Genomic DNA, 20589 nt, shown 5'->3' on the forward strand with positions numbered 1-20589 from the left:
TTTCATTGAAATAATTATCTCTCTTCTCCTCAACTGGATCCTGTAAGAATTTCAGTTTTGCCTGTTTCCTTCTTTCTACTACCATGCAACAATCTTCGTCAAACCACGGTTTCTTTTTCTTAGTTTCATAATAACCTATGCTCTGCTCAGCTGCAATTTTAATACTATCTCTGATATTTTCCCACACGCTATTAACATCTAATTCTTTCTCAACGTCGTCGGAACTTTCTAAAGTGGCAAACCTATTCGAAATTTCGACCTGATAATTTTGCTTAGTTTCCTCGTCTTTTAATTTCAGAATATTGAATTTAGTAATATTAACTTGTTGCTCTACTCGCTTGGCTACTGATAATCTTTCTCTTAATTCTCCAATCACCAAATAATGGTCAGAATTACAGTCTGCACCCCTGAAAGTTCGAATATCTACTATACTAGTATGTCTCCGTTTATCTATCAAGATGTGATCTATTTGGTTGTGTGTCAATCCATCTGGAGAAATCCAAGTATATTTATGTATATTCTTATGGGGGAATGTTGTACTTTTGACAATTAAATTTTTCGATGTGGCAAAGTTGACTAATCTAATTCCATTGTCAGTACTAGTTGCGTGTAGGCTCTCTTTTCCAATAGTTGGTCTAAAAATATTCTCCTGTCCTACTTTAGCGTTGAAATCCCCCAATAAAATTTTCATGTGATATCTAGGTAACCGATCAAAAGTATGTTCCAAGTCCTCATAGAAGCTATCCTTTATATGGTCGTCTTTCTCTTCTGTAGGGGCGTGAGCATTTATAACTATGATATCGCACCATCTACCCTTAAGTACTAAATATGATAACCTGTCACTGATAAATTCGACCTTTTTACTGCTGATTTTATTCTTTTATGCACAAAGAATCCTGTTCCTAATTGGTGATTATTGTTTCCTTCCCCATAATACAACAAGTAATCTCCTATTTGTGATATGCCATTCCCATCTAACCTAACCTCTTGTACTCCCACAAAGTCTATTCTATATCTAGCTAGTTCTTTTGCTACTAATATTACCCCTCCTGTTCTATAAAGACTAGTTACGTTCCAAGTGCCAAATCTCAAAACCTTATTCCTTTGCTGTGGTCGTGCCAGAGAATCAGTCCTATTCCGAGGCTTATTATAGGGATTCGTAACAAGCTGTTTTTTACGGTGATGGGTTGTTAGCCCTTCGCCCAACCCCCAAGCTGGAGGACCACCCCTTATCGGCTGTCCACGACTGCTTATTCAATATATTCGCAGCTACCCTCCATATCTGGAGGCCGTCTCCTCTATCCGCAACCTGAGGACGCGCCATGCCGTGGTGATAGGGACCCACAATACATGGAAAAGCAAATCTAGTAGTTGAAAAAAAAAATAACAACTTCTCTGCATTCTAACAGATTTTTATAAAACTTTGTACAGTCTTATAGGTGACACGTATTTTTGCGTACAAACTTTGATCACGTTGCACAAGAAAAACTACCCCTTTATAGTGGGTGGATTTAGACAAAATTAATAACCTCTCTATCTAACAGATTTTTATGAAACTGTGCACAGAAGTTAGAAGTAGCATATATTTTTTGTATACGAAATCTGATTATGTTTCTATAAAAGGAATGCCCCTTTATAGTGCTGAATTTAGAGAAAATTAATAACTTCTCTCCTATATGATATATTTTTATGAAACACAACAATTAGGTCTACAGGTAGCATACAGATGTAATCAGAATTTATACACAAAAAAAATATGTTACCTGTAACTCGTGCACAAAGTTTCATAAAAATCTGTTAAGTAGGACAGAAGTTAATTTTGTGTAAATGCATCCCCTATAAAGGGGTAGTTCGTCTCAGGGAACCGTGAATATAGTTTGTACACAAAAAATATATACTACCTGTAACTTTCGTACAATGTTTCATAAAAATCTATTAGATAGGAGAGGAGTTATTAATTTTGTCTAAAATCATCCCCTACAAAGAGGTAGTTCCTCTTATACAAACGTAATCAGAATGCTGTGCACAAAAATATGTACTGCCTATAAGATCTGTACAAAGTTTCGTAAGAATCCGTTGAAATCCAGAGAAGTTATTAATTTTGTCCATCTAGATTTGCGCTTTTGCACACTGTGCGGTGGTGTGGGAATTGGAATCCATGTCGTCAGAAAATACAATAACACGGATACTAAACATGCGTTCCCTAAAGCGCAGACATAACCATTCCTACTTCCTCCACCTCCTGTCCGCGACTCTGTTCTCATTCTGTTTAGTCAGTCGTGATCTGCAGAAAGTAAACAATCAGTGGCGAGAGTTTACAGAATATTTGAAAATGGCACCGTCTAAAGTACCAAGATACAGTTTCAGTAAGAAATAGGAATATGGTTATTTTGTTGTTATTATGTTCCGTTCAATAGCCTATATAAGACATTATTTCAATGTTACTCATAGTAAAGATTAAGGGAAAAACAAACCTACAGTATGTAATTATGTGAAATCGTTGTGTTGCTTATTTTATGGAATTTTGTTTTTATTTGAGATTTTTTAATTTCATAAATGACAAAATGGTTAAACGATTTATTTTCAACAGTTTCATAAAAACATTAGGGAAATGTGGTCGAGATTTATGTACTAATTATTGGCAATAGAAATGTATTTTAACATGAAAAATGTTGCAGGTCGTATAATTGCAATGTTTGGATCAACATATTGTTGTGAACAGTTTCTTTATAATGAATCAGTGTAAATCAGCTGCACGCTCGAGGTTAAATTATTGTCATTTTGCCCTTGTTCTACTAACACAATTCAGCAGAATATTGATACATTTGTGCAAAACAACCCATCATTCAGTTCAAACTTAATTAAATTTCTGAAAGCTATCGACATTTACAAATGTATCTAAATGATTATTGTAATACAGTAAACTAACGTAAACTGTAAGAATTGTTTATGTACGTATTGTCGCGATATGACTTCCTAAGTTAAAGCGACATAAAATAAATAAATTAAAAAAAAAAGAGGTGTCTGCGATAAATTAATCACTAAATAGACGAATGTTCAATAGTTTGTGTGTAGACTTATTAATATTATTAATTTATGTTTAGCGTGGTAATTGTATTTAGAACATGAGTTTATGTACTACCCGCCATTGAAGCATGTTTGAGATTCAGAGCGATGCATGGACATCAACCGTGTCTAAATATGTGGAGTAACGTTGACGTTATACTTTCCCCTTCAACTGAGTTTGACATGCCTGGTCTACACAAAATGACAGATATTCCGAATTCCAGAAAAAAAATGTTATGATTTATTTAACGACGCTCGCAACTGCAGAGGTTATATCAGCGTCGCCGGATGTGCCGGAATTTTGTCCCGCACGAGTTCTTTTACATGCCAGTAAATCTACTGACATGAGCCTGTCACATTTAAGCACACTTAAATGCCATCGACCTGGCCCGGGATCGAACCCGCAACCTTGGGCATAGAAGGACAGCGCTATACCAACTCGCCAACCAGGTCGACCCGAATTCCAGAAACTGAATAAAATCTGTCAAGTACATTAGAAGAAAAGACAGTACATGGACTAGAGGTCTGTACGGGACACATTTTCAAATTCGGTCCAACCCGAGCGCAGTATAGCTTTCCAAAGTATTACTCGAGCCTGCCCAACACTTCAAAACAAAGAGCCAGCTAAATGCTAAAATTAGTAGATAATATAATCTGAAGTATACTTTTTAGTATTCCAAAGTATCCTGGAACTTAATATGTCCAAAGTTTCGGAAATACATATAAGCATAGGTACAATCTTCAGAGCACACGTGGCTAACGAGAAAGACAGGCTACGGCGCGACGTCACATTCGTAGTCATAACATGGCCAACATTGAACAAGTTTATATATAAATGCACGTTTAACATGAATTTAATATAGGAATTCCTTTGTTTTTTAGAACTTTGAACATGTATTTATATTAGGCGATTGTCAAGATGGCCATGACTAGACCATGATAACCATGTGACTCCGATTCGTGCCGAAGCCTGTCTTTCTCGTTAGCCACGGGGTATATGAGTATGACGTGAGGGATCATCTACTCTGTGAAACTCGTTATTCTCCGAACAACTGAGCTCAATAACGATAACTCATGAAATTTTCAAAAAAAAAAAAAAAAAATGTTATTGGCTATTTCACGTCTTTAGAATGTATATTTTCATACCCCAAATGGATTTAGTTCAATTCTAATTGTAAATATGTTTAAAAATTATTTTTTAATTAAAACTCGAAGAGGGCGTGACATTTAAAGAGCTGTCATTTTTTTAAGAATATTCTTTTTACAAATTTCTGATTATAAATCTAGTAATTGTTTGTTGTAAAGTTGTCTCCCTAAAGTTACTAGATGAATGTAATAGAGGAGAATTTTAATAGGTACAGTATGTGTTACATAAATATTAATTTTAATTTTAAATCCATTTTTCCATAAATTTATTTTTCTTGATTCAACAAAACTTTCTTATGACAAATATTAATCAATCTGGACGAAATTTTTACTGCAAGTATTTATGAGGTAGGTGCATGTTTCTATGCATTTATTTTGTAAGAAATGCTGATAATTTATTTTATTAATATTTTTTTCATGAATTATACAAAAAGTAAAATTTTCGGAATTAAAAAAAATAAAAATAATAAATAAGTAAAATAAAGTGGATAAATTAGATATTTCATAAAATTAATGCATAGGAATGTTTCTCTACATCTTGTGAATGTAACCAAAAAAAAAACGAAAGATTAAAAATTGAAATTATCTACCGGTACTAAATTCTTGGGTTTGAAAATATATCTAAAAAGAATAGAAAAAATAAATAAAAAATCAAAAGCCAAAAACATTTGGGAGTTCAAAATTTGGATTTTGTTAGTCCTTTATATAGTAAACATGCTGTCAAAATTTGGTTGAAAAAAAATATTAGAAAAAAAGTTGTCATTTTTAATAGTGTGTACCCTTAAGCGGAAAAACAAGTACGTCAACAAAATAAGAAAATGAATTTTTGTAATGTGAAAATGAGTAGGCCTACTCACTGGCCATTGCTGACCCATATTGTCACTCACTGTTTTGTAAACCTACTAATCAAATTAAGATTGAGTGTGATTGACTGTTCCTCTATATGTACAATTAAATTAAAAATAAAATGAACGGCTGGTAGGCCTATATTTGCCACGTGGATGTGTACACTCGAGTGCATTGATGGTCGGAAGATGTAAACAACGAATTTTCTTTCTTTCCCGAGCACAAGCACAGCCAATAAGATGTTTGGCAGCGGGATGTGTTCAGTGTGGAAGGAATGGAAGTCAGTGGTGGAATTACTGGTTATATGTTTCCGTATAATGAATAATGAATATTTTATATGAAGTAACAAAAAATACAACATATATCATATTTCAGCCTCGATTCCAAAATAAAAGAGTATAGGCCTATTTTAATTTAATAGTAAGTGACTCTCGAAATAGAAACAATATATAATAAAACGTACCTAATAAAGTCCGCCACTGCACTGGGTTGTACTAAAAAAAATGAACCCCTTGCTTGCAACTGCTACTCGTACATTGGGGAAGGAGTGAGATGGGTAGTACTTATTTATACGTCCGAACATCAATGCAGTCGCGTGTACAACATGGAATTCCCATTTCTTCCTCTTTCTTTTTTTTTTTTTTTTTTTTTGTGATGAAAAATTAATATATAAAAAAACGCTATTTCGAGCTGAGAAAAGGTCCGTAAAAATATTTAGTTCTTGTTCTAATTACCAGAGTGCGACCAGGTCCGAGAAGCCCTGAAAGAACGAACACGGCCCACGGACAGGGCAGAGCTTAAGCCGTGCCTGTGCAGACTTCTAGCATGGACAGACAAACATATATTCTGTAGTCTAGAAACTAACAAAAGTCTACCAGTTACGGAAAAATAATGTATACAGGTAAACAGACAGACAGTATGCCAAAATTTATTTAAAAATTCGTCCAGTGCGTCTGGGAATGAACCTGAACGCTATACATAGACGAACGGATCAGAGGCAGAAAACATATTCAAAATAATCACTCTTTCGATATGTAGAAAACTTTTCTTTTAATAAATACCTGAAATTAATTTGCAGCATTACGATAAATTTCTCTTTACTTGGCTCAGGGTTGCGTATTTAATGCAAACGTTGTTTTGAAGATTAATCTCATTCCTTTGTAATAAACGAAATGACAGCCAAGGTTTCTAAAACAAAGTATGTAAATTATGTGAATGTCGCAATCTTAGTACTGGCGTAACGACTTTGAAGGGCAGGCAGTTATATTCATATTATGACGTCATATTTACTTTCACACAATTTCCTACTTCCTCTCAGAAATCTTTGTCATCTGTGTCTTTAACTGAAGAATGCGCGTCAGCAGTTTCTGGTGTACATTTTATGTTTCAAACTGTGACATAGATTGATCGCCTCAGCGTTACCTTGAATATACGTACGTTTTGACGTCTTACTTAGTTACGCCGATTACCGGACTACTCTTTTGCTGTACAGAATTTGTCATTGTCAATAAATCTTCTACGATGAACACACTGAAACAACTTGTCATGTAGACGAAGTTTCAGTTTTCATATTAGACTAAGCCACCGGCGTGGCTCGGTCGGTTAAGGCGCTTGCCTGCCGGACTGAAGTTGCGTTCGGGCGCGGGTTCGATCCCCGCTTGGGCTGATTACCTGGTTGGGTTTTTTCCGAGGTTTTCCCCAACCGTAATGTGAATGCAAGGTAATCTATGGTGAATCTTCGGCCTCATCTCGCCAAATATCATCTCGCTATCACCAATCTCATCGACGCTAAATAACCTAGTAGTTGATACAGCGTCGTTAAATAACCAACTGAAAATATATATGTATTAGACTATCAATTCCGAAAGTATTTTAGGAAATGCCAGAAGATGTTTCTGTCATGACAAAATTCTTCTTCTTCTTCCGTCCCCATTATCTCGTTAGACGACGGTTCACTTTTGTTTATCCAGCGCATTCAATTACTCCTGTCATTACACAATCTCTTTATTTCCACATTGCTGTCTCTCTCTTCCAACCCAGTCATTCTGTTGTGTTCTACCACGTAATCTCAGGTCTTCCTATTCTCCATTCAACACGCATTTTTATGACCTGTTTAACTTTCATTTCATCTGATATACGATATGCATGTCCAAACCATTTCAGTTGGTTCTCCAGTAACGTCATTCAGTGTCTTTTTTTCATTTACTTTTCTTATTTTTTTCATTCTTAACTCAGTCTCATGAGTATTCACGGTAGTTCTTCTTTCAGCTGCTGTCAATTTGCTGGAATGTTTGTCAAATAGTTACAGATATTAAGTTCCATAATGAACCATGGGCACTGTAACTGAATGATACGTCTGCATTTTGGTCGTCGTACTGACCTCCCTTATCCCAGCTACAGTGTTGTATATCTCATAGTAAGCAAATACAACATTATTTATATGGTTCAGTAATTTCTTGATCTACTTTCCAACCCTTCTCATCATAATTCCCAGATATTTAAAACCTTCTACTTCCCGTAGAATTTTCTCTTCACACCTAACAATTAAAATCTCATTAGCCTTGATTTGGCTTCGCTTGGAATAATTCGAGACATGAGATGGATCTTTGCATTTAGGTCGTCGTACTGACCTCCCTTATCCCAGCTACAGTGTTGTATATCTCATAGTAAGCAAATACAACATTATTTATATGGTTCAGTAATTTCTTGATCTAATTTCCAACCCTTCTCATCATAATTCCCAGATATTTAAAACCTTCTACTTCCCGTAGAATTTTCTCTTCACACCTAACAATTAAAATCTCATTAGCCTTGATTTGGCTTCGCTTGGAATAATTCGAGACATGAGATGGATCTTTGCATTTAGGTTTATATTGGCCCATTGTGCGCCCTAAAGGTTATATGTGATGAATGATGATAGTTTAAGTTCGACATGTGGTCTGGGTGGAATTTGTGAATCCGATGCTGATAGGTGGGCCATTCTGTCTCAATCCTCACAAGGTCAGGTTCCATCCTCAGAGGAGTACCTGGTAATCCCCAGGTCCCGGAGTCCCAAACACTTCTTATATCAGCATCGAAAACCCACACTACCACTAAGATTTCACCTCCGCCTATTTTTAAATATTGCAGGTGATAGATAAAATGAGGGGAAGATTAAGAGTGTTTGTGGAATGTTAGAGGAAACGGTAGTACCTCGAGAAAACCCTCTGCAACGTCTGCTTTATCCACCACAAAATCCATCGCGACCTAGCCGAGGATCGAACTTGGGCCACCTGAATGGAATATCAACCACAGACGTGTCTTCTTAGCCACCCACATGAAACTCTACTCTCAACTATATTGACCAGTGTTCCTTTCCTTTAAAGTTCTTTGTACCATTCATATATCGACGGACTCTGCTACTCTTCTGAAAAATCATATCAATACGACCAGGTTGATTTGTTGTTTTATTTCACTTGTAATCTGATTTGAATTTGGAAATTTAGCAAATAAAGTGTCACATACAGCTAGAAGACTCGTCTTAAATTCTGCGTATCTATAAATGGCTTAATTTTTGCTACATGATACGATGCATTTGTTGTCAATTCGTTTTTATGTATAATTGAATACATTACTTTCTGTTCAGATATTACGGACATTTTTAACATTTTCAGTTTTACTGTCCTTGATTGAGAATATTTTGGATGCCTGTTATCAAAATTTTAATGCACGCTATTGTAATGTGTATTAAGATAAAAACATATCACATTACTATATCAAGACGTAATAAGCAGAGGAGACATGACATCGCCCTTTTTAAAGAAAACAAATACATGTCGTTATAGAACACTTTCACTGGCAATAATGATGCAGAGTAACCAAAGTTTTCACCAGTTGCATATTATTACAGAAATAAAAATAATTCTCAGAAAAATTACAGTAATAGTAGGCCTAATATTAGTTCAAGAGTCGCAATAAATGTCGTTGAGAGCTGCATGCGGCCCGCGGGCCGCGTGATGAATACCACTGACATAAAAGTATCATCTCACAGCCATTGGATGGTTTCGTATTGCGCTGGAATGGATGGAGAACGCGACCTATTTACGAGAGAAGTCACAAAATTCTGGGTTACTGACTTACAGAACATTCGAACGACCTTCTCTACAATTCTACTATCCTGCTCAAAGTGAGAGTGAAACTGGAGACACCACACTCTGTATTTGGAACTGGGTGGCCTACTACGCCCACAATGAAGGAAGAACCTGCAGCATAAGAAGTGAAACTTGCTTCATAAAAATTCTTAAAGAATAAATTTTGTTACATAACTAGCCCACGCGTTGAATTACGAATAATATGTAACCAAAGACTGAAGTGATAGACTTCAGACTTGGTGGATATGGCGCTTCCGCATTCGCATTCACTTTGTTTCAGAGATCACAAATTAAACACCGATCACAACAGTGGAGCAAGCTGTACACTACAGTCGAGACATCATGAGAATATTCGTAAGTAATTTATGTAGCATACTTCTCGTAACTGCATGATAAATATAGGCTAGAAATCCAGCAGCTCAGCATTTGATTCCCTTATACCGATTTATTTTCTTTTATAGATACGCTATGGATATGATTTGTGTCTCGTCTTGTATTATGCGACGTTATTTTCAATTAGGGCTTTGTACCATGCTACCCCCATTACCAGGGAGTCGTGCTGCTTGTCAATATCCAATGTAGATTAAAGGGGGCAGAGGGTATTCCATGTTCTTTTTTTCCTGTTGTACGGAGGAGGAGCTTCAGGCTTATTGTGCTTACCACTCCTATTCTGTGAATGATTGAGTAGCCGAACTGCCGCACTCTTGTACAAGTACAGCACGCTGCACCGTGAACTGAATCCTATGGCTATGTGAATTAATGATGAAGAAGTAAGTCCGAGGTCCAACGCCGAACGCTACCCAGCAATTCTGCTTCATTTGATTGAGGGAAAACACCTGAAAACCCCCAATCAGGATTTGAACCCGGGCCCGTTCACTGCACTGTCAGACGCGCTGACCGTTACTCCACAGCGGTGGATATGTTGTAGAGCAGCGGTCATCAGAACACTGCATTCTCGGGCTAGCGTGTCTTACCCGCGGACAAAGCACTGCCCTAGCGTGCATTCGTGGCTGCGGCGGGCATGCTGTCTCTCTATCCGTTATGCACGACGGAGCATATTTCCTTATCCTTCATGCACTCTACCCATTTCAGCGAGTGGTGACGACCACTGTTGTAGAGGTTACTGTTATTGCTTTATTTCTTGTAGTCAAGTCCATAGGCAATTCAAAATTGTTACGCGGCAGGCACGGAATGTTTAGTCTAGGGATTAAACATAGATTCATTAATGCATTAGATTTCGCAAATCGCTTTTTTGTTCGAATTGTAAATGTGCCCCTTAGGGGAGAGTCGGGTAGTATCGGACATCGGGTAGTATCGGACAGTGCGTTTCTTTCATCTACCACCATATGGTAGTACCTGAATGACATGGTTACGTTTCTCTATGCGACATCACAGAAACATAACCATGTCAATCAGGTACTATCATCGTGTGGTAGATGAAAGAAACTCACTGTCTGATATTACCCGATGTCCGATACTACCCGACTCTCCCCTATATGTTTTTAGTTTAATAATAGTACATTTATTAGCTACTAAATTTAACTTTAGTCGGTGAGAGGGAACTTAAATTTCGTTTGTCGTCATAAACTAAATGGTTGAACCGCTGTTTTATATTTATTTGTCTTTGGATGGTCAATTAAATATTGTCTTTAAATTGCATCGACAAAATTTACATGACTCAAATTCTTAGGACTCGTCTCGACATTTATCTTAACATCTTAGAGAGAAGTAACAGGAAAACCGCAGACAGGGTGTAAATCCGGCCTAAGAACATATTTTCAAAGGACGATAAAAATCTTAGCATGATATTTTTTTGTGATATTAAATTTAATTTCTTGTATAGTATAATATTTAAGCAGTTGCAACTAAAAGAATCGTAGCTCAGGAAAAATTACCAGCTGTTCCCCGTCTACCCCCTCCCCTCAACGTTTTTGCTTTCAAAAAAGACATCAGCTAATTCAACAACAATTGGGTATTTTCTTGTGATAAGCCATCAGCTATTCAACAACAGCTGGGTATTTCCTTATGAGAAGCCTCAGCTGATTCAACAACAGCTGGGTATTCTCTTGTGATAAGCCATGAGCTGATTCAACAACAGCTAGGCATTCCCTTGTGAGAAGCCATCAGCTGATTCAACAACAGCATTGTATTCTCTTGTGATAAGCCTTGAGCTGATTCAACAGCTAGGTATTCCCTTGTGAGAAGCCATCAGCTGATTCAACAACAGCAGTGTATTCTTTTGTGATAAGCCTTGAGGTGATTCAACAGCTAGGTATTCCCTTGTGAGAAGCCATCAGCTGATTCAACAACAGCAGTGTATTCTCTTGTGATAAGCCTTGAGGTGATTCAACAGCTAGGTATTCCCTTGTGAGACGCCATCAGCTGATTTAACAACAGCTATGTATTCTCTTGTGAGGAGTCATCAGCTGATTCAACAACAGCTGGGAATTCTCTTACAGAAGCCATAAGTTGACTCACCTAAGGTCAGAGATATTCTCTTGTAAGATATAGTTACGTGACTCAACTACGGTTCGATACTATATTATAAAAGGTCGTTAGTTGACTCAGTTACGACTAGTTACGTTCCTGTGGAGAGCTATCAGTTAGTTAGCACTTTTTTAGCACTCTCCATCAAGAAGCTGTTAACTTATTGAACTGCTGTTTGTATTTCCTTGTAAGGATATTTTAAGACACTTTCAACTGCAGAAGTTCAGCAGTGGAATAAAAACTATAAATTATCTACAATGGTGACAGTCGCGACCCATTCTGAAGTCATAGTATAAGATATTTGTATAATTTGAGAAAGTATCAGTCGGAACTTTATGCTGCATCGAGGATCGAATTCCTGACCTCATGAATAGGTAAACAGTAAGCTAACACAATTCTTGCTAGTTGACACTGTGATAAATTGTACAAGCAATATTACAAAATTCAAACATCTGAAGTTACTCGTATAATATTGTATTATGGGTAAAATAATATTTTATAAGTATAGTCCCACTGATACTTGATTTCTTTGTACAAATTATCCCAGAAAAACATAATGGAAATAAGTAAATTTTATATTTTTTTTTAATATTTAGCAGGTTTGATATGAAATCTCTCAAGAAATCGAAGTAGAAAAGAATTCCTGGAATAACCTGCAGTTATCACTCACAACCTTCTTGTATGAAGTAATAATTGCAATGATGATGATGATGATGATGATGATGATGACAATAATGATAATAATAATAATAATAATAATAATAATAACAATAATAATAATAATAATATTGTCATAGGGTTCGCAGTGTGGCCCACTCCAGCATCACTAATCCAAAAATATCTTCAAAGTTTTAATTTTGTTTGTTATTTAACGTCACTGTGTCAACTACTAGGTAATTTAACATCCATGAAATTGGTGATAGTATGATTGTATTTGGCGAGATAAGGCAGAGGATTCCCCATAGATTGTTTGACATTCATATTACGGTTGGAGAAAACCTCGGAAAAAATCGTGGTAAACTGTATCGGAGACTCATCGCAAGTTTCATGCGTGAATACGACTCTTCGAACAGGATGTTGAATGTAGGTATCTGTTGCTTACGGCCTATGCCTGGTCCCATTTGCGCTGCATATGCCTCAAAATTATGAATTTACTCTCTTCGCTCATATTCACTTGCGAATTTTTTAAAGTTAACTTGACTACTAATCGTTGCTCAATTGAGATTGTAGAGCCTGGTCCCTTACGTATTGTTTGACACCACTGAGAACGTTCTATTGCTTCGCACTGTCTCGGTTCCGATCGACCCGGCAGTTCATGCGTCAAGTTCCTCTCTCTATCTCTAGAAGAAGTCACCCGCTCCAACTCAAGGTCACGTTGGATACACTGATCCTTCGTCTGTCCACTGTCGTTTACTTCATTGGAATATTTCTTGTAGTTTAGAAATTATAGGCGCAACAAAACTAGCCTGAAAAATGTGTCGATCGACTCTTTTGGATGGCACCCAAGTACTAGACTGAACGTATAAACGTATTCACATAAAAAATTCAAAACTCAACCATGTAATCAGCCCAAGTGGGAATCGAACCCACGTCCAAGAAAAGTCCCATATCAGAGGGTAAACGCCTGTATTTGTCTGTATTTGAGAACTAGGTAACTGTAAAATGTATTAATATTATTTTACTTTTACTGGTTATTTAACGACGTGTATCAACTACGAGGTTATTATTAGAGTCGATGAAGTTGGTGATAGCGAGATAGTATTTGGCGAGATAAGGCTGAGGATTCGCCATAGAGTACCTGACATTTGCCTTATGGTTCGGGAAAACCTCAGAAAAAACCCAACCAGGTAATCAGTCCAAGCGGGAGTTGGAACCAGCGCCCGAGCACAACTCCGGATCGGTGGGCAAGCACCTTAGTCGACTGAGCTAAGCCAGTGGCTATTACTATTATTATTATTATTACTACTATTATGGGCAAAAATATTTCAGAACATAAAATGAATACTTGTAAGACTTAAGTCTGTAATAACGTCGCTTGTTCTCACAATATTTTTAGGTCAGTACTGTTTTTCTCTTCGTGGTAAGTCAATTCCTAGTCGACCTTGGCAACACAAGTCCTCAGTACGAGACAAATGACAGTAACATCGATGACCGCACCTTGCTGAAGCTTAAAAGGAGAAAGATTCGTAAACTGTGCAGCTTGCTCGGATTGGCTCGTGACAACCAGCTGGACCCCCAAGAGCGCACACTCGTGTTCCTGCAAGTCCAGCAAATACAAGGCTCAACATATCCGGCCGGACCTCACGGAACTTCACCACAAGCAGCAGCAGACAGTTTGGGCTGCCACAATTCGGGTGGCTCTGGTGGAGGTGGTTTGCTAGGTAGTCATTTTGGAGGTGGTGGCTTGCTAGGTAACCCTCTTGGAGGTGGTGGCTTGCTGGGACCCTTGGTAGGGGGGATATTACCTCAATCTGACGTTAATCCACCCTCTTTGGCAGATCCTGAAAGGTATCTTAGATCGGTATATAGGGCATTTAGGCCATTAATAAGATTATTTAAGAAATAAAACGTATTATTAATAACTGAAATATGAAAAACCAAATTCTCGTTCGAATAAATTATATTTCTCTGAATATGTTTCTGAAAAAGAAACTACTCTATTAGAGCACACCGAGGTAGTTCTATAAAAGCAAATTAAGTTTATCTTATCTCCACCACCACCACCACCACCAAAACCACTACCACCATCACCACCACCACCACCACCACCACCACCACCAAAGTGTCCAGTAGTACTAATGTTCACCAGATGATATTTGAAAGTCACTCATAATACATTTCTTAAATTTATGGATAGCCTATGTATTCAGGTTTCAGTAGCAATTCTTCCAAACCATTTACCCAGAAATAATAATCAGAAGAAGGTCCAACAGAGGCAGTAAACGTGGAAAAGAATTTATAACAGACTTGTAAATATTTCTATTTAAACAAATTTAAGACATCTGTATCTGTAATTCATTGGGTATTTTGTGTGTTTGAATGGTAATTTTTTACATTTGTTATTATATGTAAAAATAGAAAAGCTATCTCTATCATAGGTCATTTATTGGTATCTCATTGGATGAGTACCGGTACCACCCTAATTAGAGTTATGTTAAGAAATTGTAGCTTTCTTTTATTGTTAATTGTAGAATCAGGAGCGGAAAAAGAGTGGGAGGGAATGAAGAAAGGAAAGGAGAGAATCAGTTAAGTTTATCAGTTGTAAAATTCTGTGCAGTTTATTAACAAAATGTATTATTTCAATTATAAAAATGGAGGCGATTTTATGCTAATTTCACAGCAGGACTATTTTTCTAAGAAAATAACTCCCAGAATGAACTTCCTCCGTTACTTTTGCTTTGCACTTTTCAACATTTCGATATTTATGTGAAAGTAACTAAGATAATCACAATATTATGAAACGTTGTACCATGATGAAGTACTAGTGTGCTTCTGCTGAGAAAGAATCCTGCCTGATTTTAACATTCAGAGCAAACAACCATATCCTTTGTGCAATTGTGTATTTTACATTCAAATAGATTCCATTAATTGATTAACATGTAATTACGAGAAGGCTATACTAAAGTCTGATAAAGTTCTGATAATGGTAACAATAATTAGTTTCTGTATTTACATTCATTAATATTTACATGCTAGTAATATTCATTGTTTTTATAATAAACATAAAAACAATTTTAACATATCCTAGTGACTTTTGAGAATTTTTAAATTCTTGCTGTTAAAATAAAGATGAAGATGATGATTACCAACATCGTCCTCATCTTTATCATCTTAATCTTTGTTGTCATTTTATCATCGTCACCATCATCACAGCAACTTCATCTGAAAAAAATTAAAATTCTCAGCAGCCACAAAAAAAAAAGTTTAATTTTATTTGTTCACTATTTAAATATACATGAAAAGCATACAACTGGTGCATTTTGTGTATCAAAGTACGATGTTTATAACATTTCTTCATTATATATACCGTGTCCCAAAATAATTCCTCCGATTTCACAATACTTTATCTCTGTAACTACTAATGCTACAAGAACGTAATAAGTGTCAATAGACAGGTAATATCTCCAAGTTTTGTTTGGTACCTTGAAGTTCTCTATGAGAATCTCTGATAACATGGCACACATCTAGGCAAATTCCAATATCCCACATTCTGTACAGAATTGCCACCATTTGTCACCTGCACCTAGCTGTGATGTGACTCCATAACTTCTGCAGGTTACTGACCAAAGGATAAATGTAAAAACTGTCCTTTAGATATCACCACAGAAAATAATCAAGGGGTTACGTTAGTTGAATATGGAAACCACTTCAATAAGTTTTGATCTTCAGTCGAATGTTGAGAAAGATGCTAGTTGAGATACTAAGGTACACGATGGTGGAAGTGAGACGGTGCACCATCTTGCTGAAAAATGAACTCATCTTCCTCTTTATACAGTTACAACAGAACGATGAGCTGTGAAATTCAAGACACAGAAAGCTCTCTGAGGTTTCAATAGTGCCCCTGTCTAACAATGTCATTTTCCCACAATAACAATTGCATCCGCATATGGTAGCCGCATGCTTAATAAACTAGAAGGTATTAGTTGTCTATTGGGACTAACCGCGTTCCTACAGCTTACATACTTTCCGGAATGAACCATATTAAAATCATAGCAATCATTTTGGGACTCGTTGTAACCACAAGTCTATATGTTTTAAATCTCGTAGAATTATTACTTTGTTTTTACTCTGTTAACTTATTTTGTACAGTATAAAGATGTTGAAAATTCTTATATGCAAATTATTGGATTACATTTTATATTTAGACAGTGAAATAAAATTTGTATTATAAAGATGTTCACTTCAGCTGAAGCAATAACTTTTTTCATAATTTCTCAAACTATACCAAATCCCAGTTTGCCTTCCAGTCCCAAATTGTTACCTCCTGCACCATAACCAGAGCCATCTATGACATACTGTCTTAAATCATAACCATGATCTGTATGAAGTCTGTGGTATGGTAGTGCATATTGGTAATAACTATTGTAGTATGACTGATATGGTAACGGAAGTGAACCATAACCAATATCCATACCATTGTGATTATATCTATGGGAATCATACAAAGTCCACAGCTTCTCTTCAGTATTATCTTTGGAGTGATAACCTTCAAAACCCAACTTCTTTCCTATTAAATTTTCAGTTATTGAGTTCCAAGCACGTTGTGTATCTTCAAATTTTTTATGCTCTTCCTGGACTTCAGTGTTCCCACTAATGCCCTGTAGGCAGTAAATTTCTTCTCCATTTTTAGTTTCAGGTAACTTTCCCACTGTGGGAAGTAAATCAAAATGAGTCTGCCTTGCTTTCCCTGCAGTTCCTTGTACATACATTCTGTCAGTACTCCAGACTCCAACTGGTGGACCAGTTTCATAGAGAAATTCACCAGATGTTGCTTTTTCAATGTTTTCATTAGCTTGTTCATCCTTGCTTTCAGTTTCAGTAGGCTTGTCTATTAAAAATGTGGTGTTGGCATTCACCCTTTCAGTAATTTCGTCTTTTTTAATCTGCTTTCCTTCTGATAGATTCAGCATTTTTTCATTATAATTTGTAGCATTAATGATATTTTTATGATGTATTAAATTCTGTAGTGAAAAGTTCTTTTCGTTACCATCAACTTGATTTTGATTGAGTTTTTGAGTTTTAGGGAATACTGACATAATCTTTCCATCATTAACGGTTTTCTGGTCCGTCTGCTTCTGTTCCTGGACTTTCGGACGTTCTCTTTCTTGTAAGAATTCTGGTGTATAGAAATTAGTTGTGTCAAATATACCTACAACTTTGTCACCTATTTGGTAAATATTTTCACGTGCTAATATCCCGTGCGTGAGTGCATCATAATCTCCATCTCTAGAATTGCTTACATAATCTCTATTGTAGGCCTTGACACTTTTATTTGAAATTTCACTTCCATTAATTACTGCCGTACCTATGTACATTTCAGAGACGTGAGCTACATGATCCATCATATTTTCAGAAAGAGATCCATCAATTTCGCTGTCACGGGCTCCAAATTTGTAAGTTCTGTAAAAGTCAGGGATATTATACCCAACTGGATAGTTCCTTCCAACTTCTACCCTTCCTACACCGTAATGTTTCATTTCTGGGTAGCTATTTACTTTAAGAATGTAATCTCCCATTGTTTGTTCAGGACTATTAAAAAAAAAGTCAAATATATTACTGTGTTCGATTGCATTACTCATAGAATTACCATCAGAAGAGAGAAATATTATTTTTCTTGATGGCTTAAATTCGACATTTTCTGAGACCTGCCTTGCATGCAAATCAGGATTATCATAGAAATCCCTATCATATATATTTTCTGGATCTTCCCTGCGAAACCATCCATGCCTGCCGTGATGGTGACCATAGCCGCCATATTGATGACCGTAGCCCCCATAATGGTGACCATACCCTCCATGATGGCCAAATCCTCCACGACGGTGATTGTAGCCACTGAAGTGATGACCATAGCCCCCAGGATGGTGATATAACTGTGACCAGCCTCGTCCATCAGGGACACTTCGTGTTTCAGTAGAACCTTCTTGTACGTCAGATGTAAGACTCAGTTCATGGACTGGATGAGGAATTTCGTTACTTCTTGTGAACCTTATCAGCACAGTCCAAAACAGGATACAACATTTCTGGAGAAATAGGAATTTTTCATGATTGGCTGCTTATGAAAAGAAACAATAGATGATACAACATATATTCAGTGTTCGAATTTATAAAAAATGTAAAGGGAAGAGGAATTTAAGTATGTATGTCAATTATAGTGTATTCGGTTTAAAATATTTTATTATTATTATTATTATTATTATTATTATTATTATTATTATTATTATTATTATTATTATTATTATTAGTCCAATTCTGTGTTTGCAGAGACTTTTTAGTAAGAAGATGTCCTTCCAACAGGTTACTAGCGTGGAGGAAGTAAGTCCAGTGGTGGGGTTGCCACCTATAGTCTATATTGAATGAGAAAATTATTAAATTCAACAGAGCAATGGGGATAATTAATCAGATACTCAAACCAACTTTAGTACAAAAACACACGCGCACCAGAATTTATAAAACATTGGCCAGACCTATAGCCTACTCTATTTTGGTAGTGAAGCTTGGACGATTCGTAATATTGATTCACAAAGATTAATGGCGGCAGAAATGAGATTTATGCGTCGTACAGCGGGATACACAAGAATGCATCAATTATAAATTTTGACATTATGAAGGAACTGCAGATTGAACTGATTACGGAATACCTACAGAAATGCAGACAAAACTGGAGATCACGTGTCATCAGAATGCCTCGTTCTAGAATTCCACGCCAAATTTTAAATTACCATCCTGTGGGGAAGAGATCCTTGGGCAGACCGTTCAAGCATTGGCAAGAGACCGTAACGGGCCACTAGGCCCAATACATGCAAGGATGATGATGATGATGATGATGATGATTGTTAGTCCAATTGCATCCCTTGTATCTTTTCCTTTTCTGAAGCCAAACTGCTCTTCTTCCACAATCGACGTTTATATTCTAAGATGGAAGGACAATTGGAAGAAGAGCAGTTTGGCTTCAGAAAAAGGAAAGGTACAAGGGATGCAATTGGACTACTACCAATAATCGGCGAAAGATACCTAGAGAAGAATAAATAAGTATATATAGTATTTGTGGACCTAGAAAAGGCGTTTGATAGAGTGGATTGGAACAAACAGATGGACATCCTGAAGAAAATAAGTGTGGATTGGAAAGACAGGAGGCTGTTCAGTAACCTATTTATGAAACAACGAGTCAAAGTCAGGATAGGAGTAGAAATGTCTGAAGGAAGTGAAATAGGGGGAGGAGTACGTCAAGGATGCCCTTTATCATCTACCCTGTTCAACATCTACTTGGAGGATTTGGTGAAGAACTGTTTTCAGAAATGAGAGGGGTGAAAGTAGGAGGAGGAAGAAGAATAAAGTGTATAAGATTTGCTGATGATATGGTGTTGTTAGCAGAAGGAGAGATGATACTAAGGGATATGCTACTGGAGCTAAATGACAGCTGTGAGCAGTATGGGATGAAGATAAATGCAAACAAGAAGACCACGGTTGTCGCAAGAAAAATAAAGGTAAACTTGCGAATTCTAAATGAGGCAGTAGAGCAAGTAAACAGCTTCAGATACTTCGGATGTAATGTAAGCAGTAACATGAGCTGTAACTAGGAAGTCAAAAGAAGTATAGCAATGGCAAAGGAAGCTTTTAATAGACAAAGGAGTATCTTCTGCAGACCTCTGGAAAAAGAACTAAGGAAGAGACTGCTGAAGTGCTTTGTATGGAGTGTGGCATTGTATGGGGCAGAAACATGGACATTACGACGAAATGAAGAGAAACGAATAGAAGCATTTGAAATGTGGATATGGAAGAATGGAACGTGTGAAGTGGACAGACAGAATAAGAAATGAGGTTGTGTTGGAAAGAGAGGGTGAAGAAAGAATGATGCTGAAACTGATCAGAAAGAGAGAAAGGAATTGGTTGGGTCACTGGCTGAGAAGAAACTGCCTATTAAAGGATGCACTGGAAGGAATGGTGAACGGGAAAAGAGTTTGGGGTAGAAGAAGATATCAGATGGTAGACGAAATTAAGATATGTGGATCATATGCGGAAACTAAGAGGAAGGCAGAAAATAGGAAAGATTGGAGAATGCTGGGTTTGTAGTGAAAGACTTGCCCATGGGCAGGACACTTATGTACGTATGAGTATGGTGGTGGTGGCAGTGGTGGTGGTGGTGGTGGTGGTGGTGGTGGTGGTAGTAGTAGTAGTAGTAGTAGTAGTAGTAGTA

The 20589-nt window shown here is 36.8% G+C and overlaps 1 protein-coding gene across 1 annotated transcript; it reads left to right on the forward strand.

The window, feature by feature from the left end:
* Positions 1–9254: 9254 nt before the first annotated feature.
* Positions 9255–15620, forward strand: LOC138710755 (uncharacterized). The gene is made up of 2 exons (XM_069841852.1): positions 9255–9542; positions 13732–15620. Exons 1-2 carry the CDS (start codon positions 9531–9533, stop codon positions 14239–14241), a joined length of 522 nt encoding a protein of 173 aa, XP_069697953.1. The 5' UTR covers positions 9255–9530; the 3' UTR covers positions 14242–15620.
* The last annotated feature ends 4969 nt before the right edge of the window (positions 15621–20589 follow it).

The sequence above is a fragment of the Periplaneta americana genome, chromosome 12 (assembly GCF_040183065.1).
Source record: "Periplaneta americana isolate PAMFEO1 chromosome 12, P.americana_PAMFEO1_priV1, whole genome shotgun sequence".
Classification (NCBI taxonomy): domain Eukaryota; kingdom Metazoa; phylum Arthropoda; class Insecta; order Blattodea; family Blattidae; genus Periplaneta; species Periplaneta americana.